Source organism: Aythya ferina, assembly GCF_964211825.1.
Source record: "Aythya ferina genome assembly, chromosome: 21".
Taxonomy (NCBI): Eukaryota; Metazoa; Chordata; class Aves; order Anseriformes; family Anatidae; genus Aythya; species Aythya ferina.
Genome location: NC_140319.1, coordinates 3637325 through 3656992, shown reverse-complemented (window position 1 = coordinate 3656992; position 19668 = coordinate 3637325). Strand labels below are relative to the sequence as shown.

The 19668-nt window shown below is 39.2% G+C and overlaps 1 protein-coding gene across 2 annotated transcripts in view; it reads right to left on the bottom strand.

Annotated features, from left to right (window-relative positions):
• MTOR (mechanistic target of rapamycin kinase) overlaps window positions 1-19668 on the bottom strand; it is a 65124-nt gene that overhangs the window by 1472 nt on the left and 43984 nt on the right. For both annotated transcript variants that reach the window (XM_084495407.1, XM_084495408.1), the window contains 23 exons: window positions 18432-18557; window positions 17654-17785; window positions 14498-14613; window positions 13074-13191; window positions 12111-12317; window positions 11410-11510; window positions 11047-11143; window positions 10314-10412; window positions 9600-9722; window positions 8818-9000; window positions 8034-8168; window positions 7560-7734; window positions 7147-7282; window positions 6408-6555; window positions 5592-5714; window positions 5056-5138; window positions 3446-3518; window positions 2868-2942; window positions 2224-2359; window positions 1860-1925; window positions 1087-1167; window positions 708-788; window positions 90-195 (listed from right to left, as the gene is read on the bottom strand). In XM_084495407.1, coding sequence (XP_084351533.1) covers window positions 90-195; window positions 708-788; window positions 1087-1167; window positions 1860-1925; window positions 2224-2359; window positions 2868-2942; window positions 3446-3518; window positions 5056-5138; window positions 5592-5714; window positions 6408-6555; window positions 7147-7282; window positions 7560-7734; window positions 8034-8168; window positions 8818-9000; window positions 9600-9722; window positions 10314-10412; window positions 11047-11143; window positions 11410-11510; window positions 12111-12317; window positions 13074-13191; window positions 14498-14613; window positions 17654-17785; window positions 18432-18557 — 2720 coding nt within the window. The remainder of the gene's footprint in view (window positions 1-89; window positions 196-707; window positions 789-1086; window positions 1168-1859; window positions 1926-2223; window positions 2360-2867; window positions 2943-3445; window positions 3519-5055; window positions 5139-5591; window positions 5715-6407; window positions 6556-7146; window positions 7283-7559; window positions 7735-8033; window positions 8169-8817; window positions 9001-9599; window positions 9723-10313; window positions 10413-11046; window positions 11144-11409; window positions 11511-12110; window positions 12318-13073; window positions 13192-14497; window positions 14614-17653; window positions 17786-18431; window positions 18558-19668) is intronic.

Genomic DNA, 19668 nt, shown 5'->3' with positions numbered 1-19668 from the left:
CAAGAAGTGGTATTTTTGTTGGCTGTTCTCTACTCTTGTTATTCATTCCAGAGAAGGTTTTTACAAGGTTAGCTAAATGACAAACTCACCATCCAATGTAGCACTGGCACAGATTCTCATGAGAAGTAGCTTGCTTAATGAGTAATTCTACTTGTGTGGGTACATCAAGGGTTTCATCATGAGAGAAGTCTCGACCTGTGAAATTAAGGTATGAAAAAACATAAATGGAAGTCACAGGTCCTAAATATAAACGGCTTCTGGGTGTCAAGTTAAGGACTGATGGGACTATTACTTCCCTTCCCTTAGTGTATTTAAAATACAAATATTTCCAAAGATGGAGAGCATCTAAAGGCAGAGTCCTGTTTTTGACATTGTGGTTTCTTCCTTCCATCTTATTCAGATAACAGATTAAAAAGTGTTTTCTAACAACAGGTGACTTTCCAGTAGCTGGAATCCTAGTCCCCAATCACTTCAAGTGCATTAATTGGCAGGTGGAGAGTATTTTCACATAAAACTTTGAAAGCCTAAAATTTTTACAACTGAATGCTGCCAACTATAAAGCAGGACAGTAGACTTCCATCAACAATCTATGTTTAAAATATGAATACTAAATATGACTATAACACAAAATATGAACACTAAAAGTAGCACAGATCCATCTCATCAGATTTTACGTGCATCTCACATAAACATAAAAACATGCTCACCAGTGAGTTTATCTCGAACCCTGTTGATAATTTGAATTGCTTTCTTATTTAGAGCTTCTGGCTTCACTAGACCGTCTCCTACTACAAGACAGAAGTTTAAAAAAAAAAAAAAAGAATTAGGACAATCTAAACAATAAAAACATTCCTCTACTGTTACATCTGCCGTTCCCAAATACCATTCTGAGAGCTAACAAACCCAAATACCAGTACATTTTCTGTCACCTTTTTTGGAATTGAGAACACAGGTAATTACATTCCTCATCTGTGCTGACAATAAACTGTGTGTGTCCTGTCTCTGGTGACCATATCAGGATCAAGGTGAAATTTCAATATTTAAGAACAATTTCTGCATCAGTGTGAAAACATCAAAGAAACTTACTGAAGGAATGGATGGATTCAGGCACTGTGGTCCCAGTTTTCTTATGGGCTGTCTCACCCAGTTCCACACTGTCCAACATTTCTTTTGATAAATACATGAAAACAAAAACACAAACTTAAAACTGAAAGGCAGGTAAAATAACATACTTTTGGATACATTAATAAAATGGTTTTATCAGCTCCTTTGAATAGTATACTTGATTGTGACAAACCACATTACACATATCTATTGCTAACAGAAATGTATCACAGGAGCAAACATTGTTTTTCCCCTGCTAGTATACTGAAAGACCTGATCCAACCTTTAGGAACATTGCACGAAAGTGTACTTGAAAGATACTTTGAAGTGATACACAATTAACCTGAAACTACGTCAAAAATGTTTATCCATACAACACTCCATATGAAATGTTGCCACTATTTAGTCCAAAAGCAAACTGGTAAGATTCAATGTAATGAATCTTCAACACTCAGATGACTACTTGCCAAGTTTTGTACACTAAAATTGATTAGATAAGTAAATAACTATCAGATGTCAATTATTTCTTGGATTACATCAGTTTATATGTTCCAGAAGGGTGTTAATTTAACTGTAAAAGAGGATCTCCTCTTTGAGTCAAAGTACTGAACTTGCCACTTCCAGTCCAAAAGCTAATGACAATAAGCTCTTTGTCTACTTTTGAGAAGAAAGAAGACTTCAAATATCTTCCCAGCCTTGTACACTGTCAAAAAGTGCTCCAAACATTTATGATATATAACATCGTTTTTACTCACCTACTGACTGACTAGCTGAGTAGGAGTCTGTTCTTGTTCGTGAGCGCTTATTGCCCTTTGTATTTGCTGCAAAAAAAAAAAAAAAGAGTTGAAAAGTATCAACTGGAATTTGAGTGTTTTGCAGCAAATTTGTGTGTTGCTAAGTTCTGCATCTGTTTAATGGCAGAAGGGTTTTAACCACAATGCTAAGTTTACACTACAATCCCTAAAAGCATATGCAGTAAATAGCACTTGCAAACCAACAATTTAATCAGACTGTCCTCGAACTGACACCGGGTTTTAGGCCTCTGGATTTCTTGTATGAATAAAACTTGAATCAGAGTGATGAGTCTCCTGCTGTCAGTGGTTTATCAGAATAACTTACTGTCCATCAGCCTCCAGTTCAATAACGGATCATACACAAAGGCTTCAAGCACAGCCATGACACTGTCCTTATGTTCACGCAGGACTTCCATCACTGTGTGACAGGTGATTCTGTAATTGCCATCAAGGCCTGTCACCTTCAGAAAAGAAAGAAGTGAATCAACCACGCTGCTTTGTTTGCTATACCACTCCAACCCTATTCTTCAGGGAGCAGGGAACAGCTTCTGCTTTGAATTGAAATTCTCTTCTGCCATTCCCTGTTCATTAGGAGAACATGATACATGTTCATTATACTCTGTGCTCCCTTCTGCCATCAAGATGATCGCTGTAAAGTACCATGCTATTGGCTGCATTTGGTTGACACAAATAGCTATTTGAAATAAGGAAACTGAGGAAGGCCTGAGAAACTGAAGTGTTTTTTTTTTTTTCCCCATCAATGAAAAAGCTGCTTTCCATAGTAACGTATTGTAAAGTCCACAAGAGATATTTTAACTTACAGACAATGCAGCTGAAATATTAACACCTCTCCTTTGTGCAGGACTGCAGAAGTTCAACCCATAACAGTAAATACAGAAGAAAAAAAATATAAATCAGTGCCATTTTCCCTAGGAATAATTCCCTTCATATTAAAGAGGGGATGTATACCTCCATAGCATTTGTCAGCATCCTCGTTAACCTAAAGGGAATCTTCTCAGGGAACTTCTCTCTTGTCATTGCAACCTAAACACGTGATAGAGAATTAATAAATTAGCAGCGAACATATTTAAGAATTAATAAAAGCTTTTTTTCTTGCTTTAACCCTAAAGGTTGTATTACAAACAGAAAATAAGTCCCAGCGTTGTTCTGAGTTTGAACGCATTCTTTAGAGAAGCTGGATAATGAACTAGGTAACATGGAAAGCTTAAACATGTGCCCCTGTTGCTACTTTTAAGCAACAGACTGCCTTGCATCAGCTTAAATTGCTCCAAAAAATTTTATGGAAAATGATGCTAGCACTTCCTTACTTGTTCTGGAGTGGTTAGCTAATCACCAAGACATGCCTCTCAGACAGAGCATCCACTATTTTTATTTTGCCAGTAGGTAAAGTGAAGCCCATAAAAGAGCCAAACAGCTTGCCCAGGACCACTCTCCAAGGCCAGTTTGTCCTGGGTAACAGATTTATTTCTGTTCCGCCAGAAAATGTGAAATACTACTAAAATTTATGTTGAAATACAAAGGTTTACCTCAAAACAGTCCCCGAAGTCGATATGCAGGATCTTTCCACTCAGCCTATCTAACATCAGATTGGAAGGGTGTCTTTGATAAAGGAGTAGGAGAAAAAGCAGAATGACAGATCATTAAGAAAAAAAAAACAGAGTAAATCACAGCTCCAGTCTGAAATGATATTTATCTTCATGAATGAGAACAGCCAGTGACAGCTTTCTTGTCTCAGATCTTCAATCTCAGGGTGAACAGAAGAGCTTCCTGACAGTGCGTCTATCACATTATTTTTGTAATTACTTCTCAGGAGTTAGAGACCGTCTCACCATAGAAGATAAACAACCCACTGGACCAGAGCCATCAGTACAACTCTTGGATATGAACATCTATTTTTCAGTTAGGATAAGTTCTACTTGTTTTATGCTTTTTCATTTTTTTTCAGTATAGAAATATGTAATGAATTATGCTAGAGGTGAAGTAATGCAAACTGGATACCACTAGAAGAGAAGAGAATCAGTCTTGACTAAGAGAAACAAAGACGCTGTTATTCATGTCGACTTATGCCAATTTTGTTTTAATCCAATTTTCAAAGGTTTAAAATTTCATCATCTAAGTCCTTAAGTTCAAAATTTCATCCTAAGTGTTTAAGTTCAGGAATAAAACTTATTCATGAAAACATTTGAGGATTTAGCTGTTTTTGCACTACAGACCTTAATTCTAAACTCCATTGTCCTAAAAAATATTTTGGAAATTATGAGTCCCCCTTTTGACAGTAAATCACATGTTAAATCCAATATTTGTTCATTTTATTTTTTCCTTTTGACAAATTGTTTAAGGTACGTACTTCCATCCAGTAAACATCTGCACTGCAGATCAGAAAAAAACCATCATCTTAAATAATACTCAAAGCCAACATCAACTCTCATTTGTTTTCAGTCTAGAGCAGCCTTTGAGGAGTATTTATTGGGGAATTCATGTGTCTATGACAGCTGCTGTGAGCACACACAGCACTGGAGGTTCCTGCTTCACAGAATATATACCCATCAAGCAAAACAGGCTGCAAAATAAGTAGTGTATTGAACCCATTTGGAGGGGAACTCTGCCACTAAATACTTCTTGAATTTCTTTTTGCTACTTCAGCGAATAAGAACAGATGCTTGATCATAGCACGTCTTTCCTCCTCAGAAATCTGAGTGTATATATGCAGTCATAACAGCTATCACAAAAAAAAAAAAATGTCATATGCATGAAGCACAGATAAGCACAAAGATTGGTGGCAAGAGTCAACACTATTTCCATTTTATAGGAAGGATGGAGAAAGATTTCCCATTCTATATGTGACAGATAAGGCCAAAACTAGAACTTGTGGCTCCTGACATAGTCCTGCACGTATTCTTCTCGGAACAGGAAAAAACCAAAACTCTTATCTGTACTCAAGACACAAAAACCCTACAGCACATTCTGTAGTGTTGGAAATAATGTCAGCACAATTAAGTCTTGAAAGATGGTGTCATTACAACTCAGCAATATCCACACTGAAAGATGTTATCATAAGAACAGATCCAAGGAACAAATTGAGAAGCCTACGCAGCCTTTGCTTTTATTTAAAAGAAGCCTTTGCAATTATACTCACCTGTCCCCAAGGCCCAAAATGTACCCAACCATTGACATCACAGCTAGTGAACGAGTGTAGTTTGTTCTTCTGTCAAACCACACCTACAAGTGGAGACAAAACAGAAAAAGCCAGTCATGCACGTTGTGTTTCAGCTTGTATTTTAAACTCATACATTAACCACTGCATTTTGCACAAAGCTAAACTGTGATATATTTAGGTTTCAATACACTTTGTAACTTGATGGGGTTCAAACGTACTGTGGCCTTGAATTAGATGTCTAAGCCATTACGATAATATATCCCAAGGCTCCTGCTTATTTCTCCCCATACACAGCATATGAAACTTCATTCTCCAGTCTTGTGCTTTTGACCGCACTCTGGCAGTCATTGCGATCTGAGCCCTATAAGGCTTCTTGTCATGGGACACACATTCTGCAGTGATTCATCTGTAGTTTGTGATGTGTAAATACACCCACCTCTCCCACATTCTGCAGAGAAGGTAATTTCTTATAATGCTGATTGCCAAACACAAGCCAATACATGTGCTGAACTAACCTCTGAGCTTGGACTTTTCAACCACAGCAGTTTGGCTAGGTCATCTCCAGCTGTGTTATTGACAGCATGTTCAAAGACTTCTACTTTCTGCATCAACGTGAGGTGGTCATAATCTGGAGCCATCTGTAATTAAGAAGTGACATTCAGTAACTGTAAAAAATCTTTATAATACACAAATAATTGCAAGGTAAACTCGACAAAAACTTGATAAAAAAATATTTGTAGACTGACCAGTATGTTTTCAAAAAACATAGTATGACTACCCAACAGTGAAGAATTCATTTGAAATGGGACAATGAGCGATTTAGCATCCACAAAATAGTCCACAGCCATACTTAATTAAAATACCAGTGAGGTAAATGTTTTGAAAAACATTTTCCAAATGTGTCTTCTGGGCTGGCACACACTTTCCTTTTTGGCAAGCAATTTCAACCTTTCTAGTAATGTTCTGTTTCTCCAGTCTGTCTAATTTTGGCCCTGTTCCTTAGTCACAATGTTTGCAAATGCCAGCACCACGGCACCTCCTATAAAGGCATATCATATTCATGCAAAACTCCAAACACATTTTAGTCACCAGATGGTAACAACTTGTGGTCACTGCTAAAACAATAAAGGAGAAACAGTTGCATTTATGGCCAATGTCACTTCTTGTGTAGCGTTTTAGAACTCTTACCTGATATTCTTGCATTTATTACTGGTACCAACAACAAATCAGAATACAGGTAAAACATGAAAAACATGTGCACCATTATTATGCACTTAGACACCGAGGTCCTAAAAGGATGTACCAAAAAATCTGCTAGCTTCACCCCTTACCCTCAGCATGATGCGATGTTCAATGTTGAGCAGGATCTTTTTCTTCTCTCTGTAGTCTCGGATGAGGGCATGCAGCGTGTCACAGTGGGGAACCCAACCTATCAAGCCTGAATTTGTTGACAGTGGAATAACAGCATATCTCTGGATGCTATAGGAAAAAATGGAGAATCGAAGCTCAAATTGTTGTATGTTACCAGTTGCTACATTTCTACATGATGTTATTTTTTTCCAAACAGACCTGGAACATCCATTTGGAAGGCTTATATGGTTTTCTCTGAAAGACTGCTTTCAGAAGGTACATATTATGTTACCCACAATGACCTATAATTTGCACATGAGGTTTGATATGTTTATGGTTGAAAGACAGTGTACAGAACTGCAACCAGTGACTATTCACCAAGCTATTTAGTGACTATAATAAAAAAAATCCTTGTCAAAAAGACTGCTCTCAGGATCCCTAAGGCAGACCTCAAGCTATCTTGAAATAGGGGTTCTCTTAAAGACAACAACAATTCACAAGATGCAACTTTAATTAAAGAAAACAAACTCCCTCAAGATACATTTCTTCCAAATTTGACTTCTACAAATGTGCACGCTCTCGTGTGCTCAAATCACCTTAGTTACAAGGTTTTCCATTTCATCACAAACCATCTGGTTGTGCCAAAGGTTCCTTGGGAACTGTAAGTTTGCTGGATGTCACTTGTGCATAAGCACGTTCAGTGATCATCCTAACACATACCTGAGGTTTTTACGAAGAGAAGTTGGGTCATTTGCTAGCAGAGTGTTGACCAACCCGAAAAGCTGCATCACTCTTTCATCTTGGCGAAGGTCTTCATGACCTTTCAGAAGGAATACAAACTCATGCCCATTGCTTCCTGCAGAAGAATTAATAGGCAAAAGTTTATTGTTGCTGAACAAACATAGAAGAGTAAACAGAAGTGCACCCAACAACTGAGAAATTTGGCAGTCAGACTGACCAGACTACTAAGAAACGCATCAATGGAAGAGTTGGAGAAGTTTTACTTGATATATATATATATACATATATACACACATATATATATATATATATGTATATATACACACAGTACAACCTACAAGCAACAACTGTTTAAATACCAGAATAATAAGGAAAAAACTGCTGCCTCTTACCCATTAACGTTAGTTTCCTGGGCCGCTGCTTGGAAGTGATGACCTGCAGTGAGGGTGCAATGGACTGGATGCGGATGATGGGCTGGTTGGGGTCATACGTTCCTGGCACTGCCAATTCCAGATCCCGGCACATTAAGAGTTTTGGAGACACATACTGTAGTTCCAAAGAAGTGAGCTACCAAAAACAAATGAAATATAATCCCCCTAAGCATTTCAGTTAAAACTCATTTAAACATCTGAAGAGTTCATGCTGGCAAAGGGCCTAGAACAGTTCAGAGTCAGCTGTCAATACTTCTGTTGCTTGCAGGAAGTGCTCTGTAAGCTGCAAGTTTGTTGCTTATGCAGCTTCTGGGCAAATCACATGCAGTTGTTCCCAGAATACTGAATGTTTTGAATAACCAGGAAACACGAAACAGATCTGTATTGACAACTTGCACTGTGAGACCCACAACTGAACTAAACCTCTCTGCTCACCTGAGGCAGCTGCTTTGAGATACGCCTGAACACATGGTAATAGAGATCCCAAGCCTGGGTTAGGTCCTTGACATTTCCTGATTTCATGTACTTCCTGCACCATTCCTGAGCTTCCATTAGATCTCTGCCATAGGCCTAGAGAGGAGGTGGAAAACAAGAAAAACATTTCTACAGACTACAGTGGAACAGGTGGAGACCAGTTAATACCAACACAGAGCATCACAGTCTTTTTTCAAACTGCATTACAAATACTTGACCCCGCATCTTTATAGCATGTTGGAATTAAAGATCCCGAGATTCCCAGATCTAAGACAGGTGATGAGTTTACGAGGCAAAGCTACTTACAAATGCACTTCCCAATAGGAGGCAACTGAATAGAATCACCCTTTAACAGCAGACTCACAAGCTCAAATGAATTCCTTTTGCCTACTTGAGAGAGGTCAAGTCTACCATCCATGTTAGAGGTTATCACAAAGCAAAGCAGACTGCAGTTAGAAGAGTCAACTGCAAAGCAGTTATATTTTCCAAACCTCAGACACCCAGCTGACCTAAGACTCCAAATATATTTGACTACATATCTGCGTTGCTATTCCCATGTAATACAATAGTCACCCAAAATCATACAGATCCAGAAACAAGCAAAAGTAATGAAATCTGCAGCTAACATAATCAGGCTCAACAGCCTTCCTCTTTCTATTAGATTGCAGTGGTTCTTGGAATTCTTCTGGGGCAGATGGTTGTCCCACCTAATTCTGAGGGCAAACAGAAGTTTATTTGCTGATACCTGATTGAAGGATGTCTCTTTTAAAGTCTGAGGCCCACGCTCCATCATTGCATGAAGTGGTTCCAGCACCTCAAACATTCCCTTGACATTCCTTTCTCCAAAGTATAGGCGAGATGCTTCTTCCAACCCTTCATGCCACATCTCATGCCATAGGATAGCTACTCGGATTAGCTCTTCACTCACCTGTTTTGAGACAGAAAAAAAGATTAAATAGTCAAAAAAATCACTATGAATGCATGCTAACTTAATGAAAAACTACTTTATTTTCTAGTGATTATGAAATAATCGTTGTTGTCAGCTAGAGGGAGCTACAAATACTCCCACAATTCTGCTGTTCCTCTCTGTCCAAGAAGTTGATCAGGCTTTTCTCACTGTATTTGTTGCCTTTGAAATTTTGTATATATTTGTATAACACGGCCTGAAAGCATTACTTTTCACTTATTCATATAAAGTTTTAGCAATTGAATTAAATCACTCTTTCCATGCTATGCTTGTTTTGTTTCCACTTTTCATTAAGTAAAAATATCTTTCTGTGAAACAATGATTCTTCATCTATTCCATCTCTATTTGTAAGGAGACAGAAGATCTCAGTGTCTGAATGTTAAGGTTCTTTTTATATTAAATTATTCTCATTAATTTATATTAATACTATAAGTACTTCCAAATTAAGAAAAAAAAACAACAAAACAAAGCCTCTACTTGAACAAAATGAACATTGAACAATCACTTCTGGGTTGTTGTATCTGAAACACAATACATCTCACTGTACACTAAGCACTCACCATCATCGCCTGCTGTACCAGAGTGTTACTGTGCTCACACATGTTTTTCAAGATCTTATTTGCAGCATTGTGGCGAGCGGTGGTTGTGGATTTAGAGGCCACAGTCAAAGGATAGATCAAAGCCTACAAGAGATACAAACCAACAGCATTTTAGAACCATACAGAAGAGATTCATAAATGGAAAGATTAGCAAAACATTAATAGCAGTCTTAGGGGCAGACAAGAGAAAGTAATCTTGCTTCTTGAGAGAGATGGTAGGAACTTGCTATTTGACATCTTCCAACCTGAAAAGCTCAGAAGACTAATTTTCTGAATAGCAGAATGACTTTAAGAGCCTGTATTAAACAGGAAGAACAGAAAACTGCCTTTAGCATTTTGTGATTTTCCACACCGTGGGAAGAATTCAGATAAATCATCTCTGGAGCAGCCTCTTAATAGTCACTTAATTAGATTAGATTTAAGAAGGTGATCTGCGCTATCCAATTTTCTATTAGAAGGAGAGAAGTTGCCCTGCTGCATGGCACATCTACCTATTATTTCCATTTTTATTTGAAGAGGGATGAGGTGAAATAGTCCCTCAGAACTACAACAGCCCCAATTCTCACCTGCTGTGACTTCCACTGCAGGTATCTAGACTCAATGAAATAGAACATACAGAAAAAGCCTTCATTGGCTACAAGTCTAATGAAATTCATCCTCTAAGCCAAAGCTTACCTGGGGATGGTACCGCCCAATATCTGTGAGGAGCTGGTGAATGAGACGTCCTACTAGTGGTCGAGGTGTGTCAATTCTTGCAATGAGCTGAGGGATAACCTAGTGGTAAAAATAAGCAAAACCAAACATCCCTGTCAAATCCTGTGTTCAGTTCACAGGCTGTTCTGCCGTCTGTCAGAGACCTCACAGTCTTTAAAGGAGACAGAGGCCCATCATTCATTTTTGAGATAGAGAATAATACAGCAAAATTCCAACCAGCATCCGAAATGCAGAACGGCTCAGTGAGATGACAAGGATCATGCAAAACTATTATAGGACCTTGATACAGAAGTAAGATGTGTCTTGGAAGGGCAATGTTCAAATAAGAAATTAAGTTGTTTTTACAAGACTCATTCTAGAAATCCATCCTGAAATAGACTCACTGTCTGGATTACAGAGCAGCAGTGTTGTTTTATACTTGATCACCACTGAACGCATATCATTTTTAATTTTAGAATCTTCACTCCCATTCATATGCACTAGTCTACATATAAATACAAAAATGAGTGCAAGAATGTTTCTCCCATGTCTATTCAAGATGTTTGTTAAATCATTTACAAATTGTACTGCAAATACACAGCTCTCAGGACTCACCTACAGAATTGTTTAGCAAAGGATCACGATGCCTAACATGTAACAGATCCCCAAGCTCCTGCTAAAACTATGATTTGCCTTAGTGCTTTGTGTTTCTTACCTGCAGCCACGTATCTATTTGTATTGCCTTGACTCCTTCAACCAAAGCCTCATTCACATCAGGCCAGTGGCCATAATCAAACCACAGAGTAAGGACCCTGAAAAGAAGAAACGCATTCATTAGGAATGAAACAACAAAAATAACCAAACATTCCAGTCAAATAACTTCAGACCCATTTCCAAGAAACTCCTCTTCCAAGAACCAAGCACTGGCAGGAGGACAAAGGCTCATCCACCTAATGTATATTTGCTTGGACTAAGCATTCACTTAGTTTAGCCACAACAAAAACAGCAGAAATAGATTTTACCTATTCCTAAACCATGTGCCTTTATCAGCTAGATTTCACTCACTTTTATTACATACCTGAGAGTGTCTTGTAAGTTGTTTCCTCGAGACAGAGATATGGATCGGAAGAAACCCTGGACAGCTGGGACTGTGTACATCAAGAGGGTCTTAGATAAATCCTTTTGGAATGAAAATTGCTGCATTAGTTCTACACAGGAATATCAATCCACAGGAATCCTAAAAGTGGAAACAAATCTAATCCATGTTATAGTTGACTTCTGCTTATACCCCTCACAGGCCATGTTGCTCCTGAAGTTTATTTTTGCTTGACAAAGTATATTTACGTTGATCTGCATTTATATAGATCTTGCAGCATGGGAGGGAACATACTGTGAAATGTTTTTATACTTCAGTTTGTTGGCAAAACTATGACCAGCAAAGAAGTCTAAAAGCTACAACTCTGCTATAACTTGTAAGTAAAAGTCTGTCAAAAAGGGCTCAGACAGTAGAACTTGTTAACGCACATTGCATCGCCTAGGATAGCCTTCCATGCCTTTGCTCTTTGTTCACATAAAATTTATGGTCATTTGTACTTTTAGTCCTCTTCCCCTATGACTGAGTTAACCTGAGCTTCCTCACTTTTGCTGTAGCTATGAGCATATATACACAGACAACGTCCTCAAACCAGACCTACACAGTAGCTTGCTCCCCACCAAAAACCTTTCTCATTTCTGAGCAATAAGTACCAATCTCTTAAGTTAAGCAGGGAAGATGAATACCTCAGTGACTTTCTTCTGCACTGGAGATGGGATGGGACTGTTCTCTGTGCTCTCTGCATCACTCTCACTGTTGCTGCCCTCGGTGTTGGCGCTGGTGATGCTGGCTCCACTGGCATGACGTAGTTTCTTTTTCTCATCTCTGGCCTGGTTCTGATGTTTATAGTGAAGCACTGCTTCAAAGTTCATCACTGCCCAGGCATGCCAGGCCTGCCAAGAGGAGAGAAGAACTTCAACAAAAATCATAAGGATGATGAAACCCTTTCTACAACCTGTACTTTCTAATTATTAGAGATAATAATCCAACCTTTCTGAGTCCACAGACGAGCAGTAAGTAATGCCCTGCAGACAACACGGTGTTCTGCTTTCTCTAATCACTTGTAGTTTTAATTGCCTTATTATCCTAACATCACGGTGAGTTCTTGGCTAAGAGCTTCATGTTGGACATTACAGCATCAAAGGAGCAGAAATTAAATCAGATTACATTCCCATGCTCCTTAATTTTTCAAAGCTTAAAACGAGTAATAATATGCTAGGACTAGGGGAGGTGTAATGGGAGGAGATGCAGGAGATGGCTGCCCCAAAGATCTGGCATCAAATGTTAATTCACAACCTTGAAGTCAAAGGCTTTTTGGAGAATTAGTGACAAGGGTCCTTTCCTAGTTCAAGTACACTGAGTGATATATACAAGATTAATGTTTTTCATTTAGATTATCCTTTCTCCTACATGGTTAACTGACAGGAGAGAAAGTCCCAAAAGGAGGGGTAGAAACTGAACTGTGGCCTAGTTGTACCAGCCAGATAAAATTCAAAAAAAGGATCTCATAATTGCTTTCTTGTTTTTCATATCCTACCCAGAATAACAAGGCAGATGGTTACAGGCTATCTTCCTTTCTTATGTTATTGGATGTGATCAGATTCACTGATCTCCCTGCAATTGTGCCTGGAACCTTTTTCCTTACTGACCTTGTACCAGTTGCGATCATGCTCTGTTGCAGCACTGTAGTATTGTAAGACTTTGGGGATGGTACTCTCATTAATGCCTTGCAGGTTCAGCTGCCACTCACCCAGTTTCAGGAAACACCTGGTTAAGCAAAAGGATTATTGACTCAGACAGAACCTAGAATGAAAACAAAGTCCGCTGGTTTAAGAGGCAGACTTCTTATCCAAAGTTGGAAAGGTATTCGTTTGGTAAACCCACTCAGTGGGCCTCTTCTACACACAGTGAGCATATGCATGAACACGTAAGGTTCAAAAACACCTACATCCTGCTTGTAAGCATGCAGCTAAGTAGGTATTGGTTTCACTTTTAGGAAGCAAGGAAAGGATCAAACTTGGGTCCCCAGTTATAAAATTCATTTCAGAACTAACTAGCAAAAGCATCAAAAGACTTCATTAGTGATGATAAAAGGCACACAGCATATGTGCTGACTAGCTATACTTATCACCATATAAACTAGAATTCTAGAGAGAACACCCACCACCCAGCCAGTGGAAACAGACTGAATGCTCTTCCCCCAAGCCAGAACCCCGTTAAGTCATCCCCTCCCAGAGGAAAGAAAAACAACATATTTTCACTGCAGCAGGGTGTGGCTGTAAAGGTCTGTGCAAGGTTTACTACTTTGCTCCTTCAGACTAAATATCACAGTTACACGGCTGTCCTTTCTAAATTTTGAGTTTTCCAGCAAGCCTTGTGCAAGAAAAATAACTCATTACTAACGTGTCTTCCAGGATAGTTAGTCTGAAAAAGCTAAGATGATGCTATTATCAGGTTTCCATTCTCATAAAATTAAATTAAGTGCATGCGTCCCTTAAAAATAATAATAAAAAAAATACAATCTGTTCAGTAGTGAATGCTATGCAATTTCTTCTTTAAATTGGAAAGAACTGATCTGTTAACCCGAGGCTCATGGAGGAAAACAGAGTTTATGAGATGTATTTTTAATACAACAATATTTTAAGAGACAATCACATGCTGAGCACCGAATGCCCAAAGCACTGCTGTTGTACTAAGGGCACACACTGCCAAGCAGAGATCTGCCAGGCATGTGGGAAGCATTTCTTTCCTACTGACTGGATCTCCTGAAAAAAGAAAGAGGAGAGCTATGCCTTCTGTCAGTGAGCCACAGTGCTGGAAAAACACAAACAGCTGCCAGGGACAAATACAAGCTCGTTTATACTGATGTATCATCATAACACTTACAGAAATTATGAGGTAAATAATGATGTGTACCAAAGGGGTTTCTACCATCTAAATGATAAATCCCCCATTCCTCTTAATTAAAGAGTGGGCCCTGTCTGAAACATATCATCTGCATGGACCCTGCAACCTCAGGAAGAACATCAGTGTCACCATACAGCTAAAGGGTCTCCAAGGACCAGGTGCTGACCGTGCCATGAGCTTGTGGAGTTCCTGCTTGTGCTGCTGGTCCTCAGTCGCAATAGCATGCTGTGCCTGCTGCTGCATTGTCTGTACGAAGAGCTGCATGTGCTGGAACGCATCAATCTGTAATCGGAGGATGGTTGTGGTAAGGACCATTGGGGTTAAAGAAAAATTCGCAAGAGAAAGACAAGGAGGAAATAAGACTTCACTGAATGCAAAAAATACAGCTTTGTTTTCTTTCAAAGCCTTTTATCCATTTATATAACTCTAGAATCAATTTGTACCAGGTCTGTTGTGCCTAATAAATGAGTTCCTGGGAAGCCTATCTGTAATATGCTATGGCTTGGAGAAGACAATTTGAGAAACACCGCCTAAAGGGAAATTTGCAGCTTCCTGATCTTCCCTCCTAAACCCCGAGCTTTGGCTAGATTTACAGGACACGCCACAGCACCTAAGCTATGAGTTATTTCAACAAATGAAAAATCTAGATTCCTTCTGAAGTTGTCTAGGAAGTACAAATGTATGTTGCTCCCTTGCCAGCAGACTACATTGGGCAGTAGTGCTAAAGCAACTTCCACTATTAAATTCTAGGGGGACATGCTTTGAAATTCCTTGGGAAGAATTATGGGGTAAAGAAACTGACGATTTAAGAAAAAAAAGTGTGTATGCTTCACTGGAAGCAATCAGAGTAAAGCTCTTGCAATCTGCAAGGTCATTTCAGGTCAGAAACTGCAGAATGTGCTGTGAAGAGTCCAATTTACTTCTGTTCCACCTACAGGAATGAGATACTTCAGAGTGAGACAAGAATCACCTGAGCTGAAATGCCTTATCTGTCCAGTTCAAATGTCAGCATGCACAAATCAGTTGTCATGAAAAAGGGATTTGCCCAAGGCAAAATTAAAGTATCACATTATTAAGGGTGGGAGCATTCCACAACTAATAACCTAGATACTTAATTAGAAATGGGAGGGAAGAATAACCTTAAATATGGTAATGCTGTTGTGCCAGACATTCATCAAAAAAAAGACAAAAAGACATTGCCAAATATTTGCGTGTCCCCTCTCGTACCTGGACACACCCAATGGTCTGCTTGTGGAGTCAAAACACAGGGTAAAATTATTCAGTTTCCATTAATATTGAAAATTAATCACCAGAAACTGACACGCAGAGCACTTCAGACTGAAAGCAGTATGTTTTCGCTAACAATTGAATTCCTAAACCTGCATGCAGCTTTGCTATACTGTATGTCTGCAGAGAGACGGTGCTAGCAAAAGTCCTTTTTAGAACAAAATGCAGTGGGGTTTACTTCTCCACCTTTTTATCTGTTGTTTAAGAAAAGATTACTGTGCAGCTTTCCAGGTGCTATATAGCAGGTTTCCATCCAGATCCCAGCTTGTCTCCTGCTGGATCTGCCAAATGCCAAAGTGATGGTAAGGAAAATATTTTAGGTCAACCAATCAAACTTAAACTCCTCAGCTAGAGGAAATGGTCATTTCATACCGTGCCAGCCAACCTCACTGGGTTGTTGCTTAGGATACCAAAACAAGTGAACACACTCTCCTAAACCTCTGGCCTATGCACATCACTACATCTGACCATGTATTGTTTAGTTACCTCAAAATAGTGCAGAAGCATACACCCAGCCACGTAATGCTCCTGGTACCAGCACAGGAGAATTCCCGAGACACTTTCAGTGTTTGGTACATACAGATGCTGGAGTCTGACTGCAGACTTCACTGTACCCTAACTTAGCTCCTTCTGCCACAGAGCCACACCTTCAGCTATGAATTACAAAACTAAGCATATACTTTCCAAGTGCCACAGAAGTCTGAATCATTGAGTCAGCCCTTCCAGCAGACGCGTGCTCTCAGAAAGTACTGGGACATATATGCAGGTCTAACATTAGTGCTATTTTGGGGAAAGTACTTCTCCCTCAGCACTGTAAACTCCCACTTATAATGTATTAAAGTCCCTATTTACACAGCTTATGTGCTGCAGGAAAATAGGAAATCATTCAACAAGCAAGAGGCTGTGATTGCAGCCACGTTTGTTTCTCCTTCTTGTATTTCCTGCTTTTCTATTTTTTCCCATCTTCATGGGCTCCACAAAATCTTATACCAGTTTATTTTAAATATATTCTCTTCCCTCCCCTAATCTTTGTGCATTTTTTTTCCTATTTCTTTATCACAGATCAAAAAGAAAAGCCCACTTTTAGTCAGAGAGGCAGGCAGAGATGACCCATATACTCCTGAATGAAGAAAGCAAGAGACCATTACACTGTTTTACAAAGCCAACAGAACAGGGCCTCATCAGCATCCCCTTCTGTTTTTTAAATTCAAATAAAGAATAGTTAGGTCATGGCAATCGTCCCATAGAAGTGGCTCTGCTCCAGTGCTGGCAATCCCAAAGGCAGAAAAAGTTTTTTAAAAAAAAAAGATGTGGCAGAACATGAGAATAAATGGAAGCTTTAATGTATCTTTAAAAAAAAAGATAAGTTACCCAGACTGAAGCTTATTGGATTTGAGTATGTAAATTCTCTCTGTGTTGCAATGTCAAAAACATTCACCCTAGGCTCTTCAGAGCCAAACTGTTCCCCTGACAAAACCTTATGTACTTTTCAGCTGTCTTTCAGTTAGAAGTTTTCAATCATGTCCTTAATAAAAGTCAGTCCTACTCAACAGCTAGAGTACAAATTGTTCGTGAAATTCTTCTAACACTGGAAATAAAAAACCTCCTTCCCCGTTTCAGTGTGTAACCCTGACCATATGTACAGCGTGGAGACCTGGCAATCAGAACAGTGGACTAAAAGTCAAGTACTGAGCCTACACAATAAAACCCTGGTGAGGACAGAAGAGCTACTACTGACCATTAATCTTAGCTGTATGCCATTAGTAGCTGATACTGGTTTAGCAAAGATAATCTTCCCATGGAGGAAATAAGTTGGGCCAGGCCTTCTCTGTCACTACGCAGATTTGAAATAAAATTTCAAAAGCTTGTCTACTGAATAACATTAAGGAAAGGGAGCAGTTACTCTTTTTTAGGTGAAGAAAATAACACCTTCAGCCTTGCCTTTGTTCTGTGTTGATTATGAAGATCTAACATGTATGGGCACTGCACAAAACCTAAGCAATTAAATGTAGAGGGTACTATGTTCTTTTTGTACCTTACGGGCACTCTTCCACATGTGCTTCATGTATGCATAAGTCACTTGGGGATGCACTGTTGGCAGTGGGTGATCCAGCTGTCGAGATGGATCTACTCCCAAGAGCAGGACAAGCGTCTTATGGGCCAAAGCCTGGAGAAAGTTACAAAGAGGAAAAAACAGGTTAGAACATGCTCATTCTTACCTCCATCTCACATTCACCCCAGACCTGCCTGCCACTAAGAGAAAAAAGAAAAAGTCAAACCCTCCATATAAAATACAGACAAAGCAGACTTTTTACCGCTTCCTGGACTCATAAGAATGCCACGTTATAAATTGTATACCTTTGCTGGACCTGAGCATTAGATTATCATTTCAGAAGCCAGTAGCGTGCAAAGTCTGTTTCAAATATTTTTGGTACTAAATAGTACAGTTACAATCCAATTTCAACAGTCACATTTCATGATACTATCATCATTTTCTAGATTTGACAAAGAGTGCTCTATCGGAGAGCGCTATTACTAATAATTACCAGTGCTGCATAACAACTTTCAGGAATAGCAGGTAACAAAAAACTGTCTCAAAAGTGTTCTCAGGTATAATACTAGTCTCACAAGAACAACCCTGGCTACAAGCATCAACTCCGTGCTGGTTACAATTTTAGCATTTCAACATTTTCTGACCAGTCTGTTTCACAGAAGAGCTCATCCCATTTAGGCAATGAAAGAAGCTGGGAGGTTGAAGTGGCATGACACAGTCAGCTGCCTAAAAACCTGTTGTAGAGGTTGATAATGCTCACCAGTCTCCCACTCTTGCCACACAAGCTGGCATACTTGAGCCAAGTTCTCATGTCCTCATGAGGGTTCACAACAAGTGACCGGACCATTAATATTCTCTGCCAGTCCTCCACAATCCGTTGACAGCCCTGGGAGAAAAAGGAAGAAAACTCATTAGTGTTGTATCTGCAATCTGCTCCACAGAGAATTAAGCCTAATTCAGAATCTGAAGGGACGTTTCCAGAGATGGAGAGCCTCTGGTACCCATAAATCACAGCAGGCCAACATAAAGAACTATCTGGCTTTTTCCTTAGTACTGCAGTGTTGAAGCTGGTTAAGTGTCTGACCTGCTCTGAAGTTGGTACTGATCCACAGACGACTTAGATTTAATTTTGAGGTAAATAAGAGAATTCCCAACTGCAGCAAGCACCTTAGGATCAAAGCATCTGTTTCTTTTCCTTTTGGATTTTTCCCCAAAACTAAGGGCTGGGAAGTTGGACAAAGCTTGTTCCCTGACACCCAAATAAACAACTCATCCAATAGGCGTTTGAAAATTATTAAAAAGAAGCTAGAAAACGCACAAGAACTGTACGTACTGCTTTCAGGACCATAAACAGCTGTATTCAGACATTACACTTCCTGTCACAGTTTCTCCACCCCAGCGGAATGCTCCCGAGCTTTTCCAGACAGGAGTGCAGATGGGAGACTAAAACCTTTGTCACAGTTTCCCAAACAGCTAAAAAACATGCAGCAGCAACAGGCTTTCATAATGAGGCACATACAGCAGTGGCAGCAGAGAACTCTGCATGAGGAAAAATTCTTTTCTCCATGCACCCTACCAAAATTTGGTGTATTTAGTGCGTTTTACCCCAACTATGCTTTTTTTTTTTTTTAATAGTAAAAAAAAATTGCAGTGCAAAATATCTGGCTGTTTTTAGATGTTCAGAGGTGCTCTGGAATTTTGTTGCAAGAAGGCAGTAAGAAAGGCACAAACTTTCTTCAAACACAGGAAAATTAGCATTGGTAAACTTGATTTAAAAGAAGACAATGCTAATCAATTAGAAATATTCTCATAAGAGGCCAAAAAGGAACAGTACAATCTTTAACACACAAGTGAATTCTTTGACCAGTTTACCAGCATTGTGAGAGAATTCCCTTTTCCTTAAAATGCAGATAAGTCAGGTAAAAAGCTCTAGTTTTATCAAAACCAGTATTTTGGAGTGAGATCCGACATCGAGATAAGCAGCTTTAGAGAAGCTA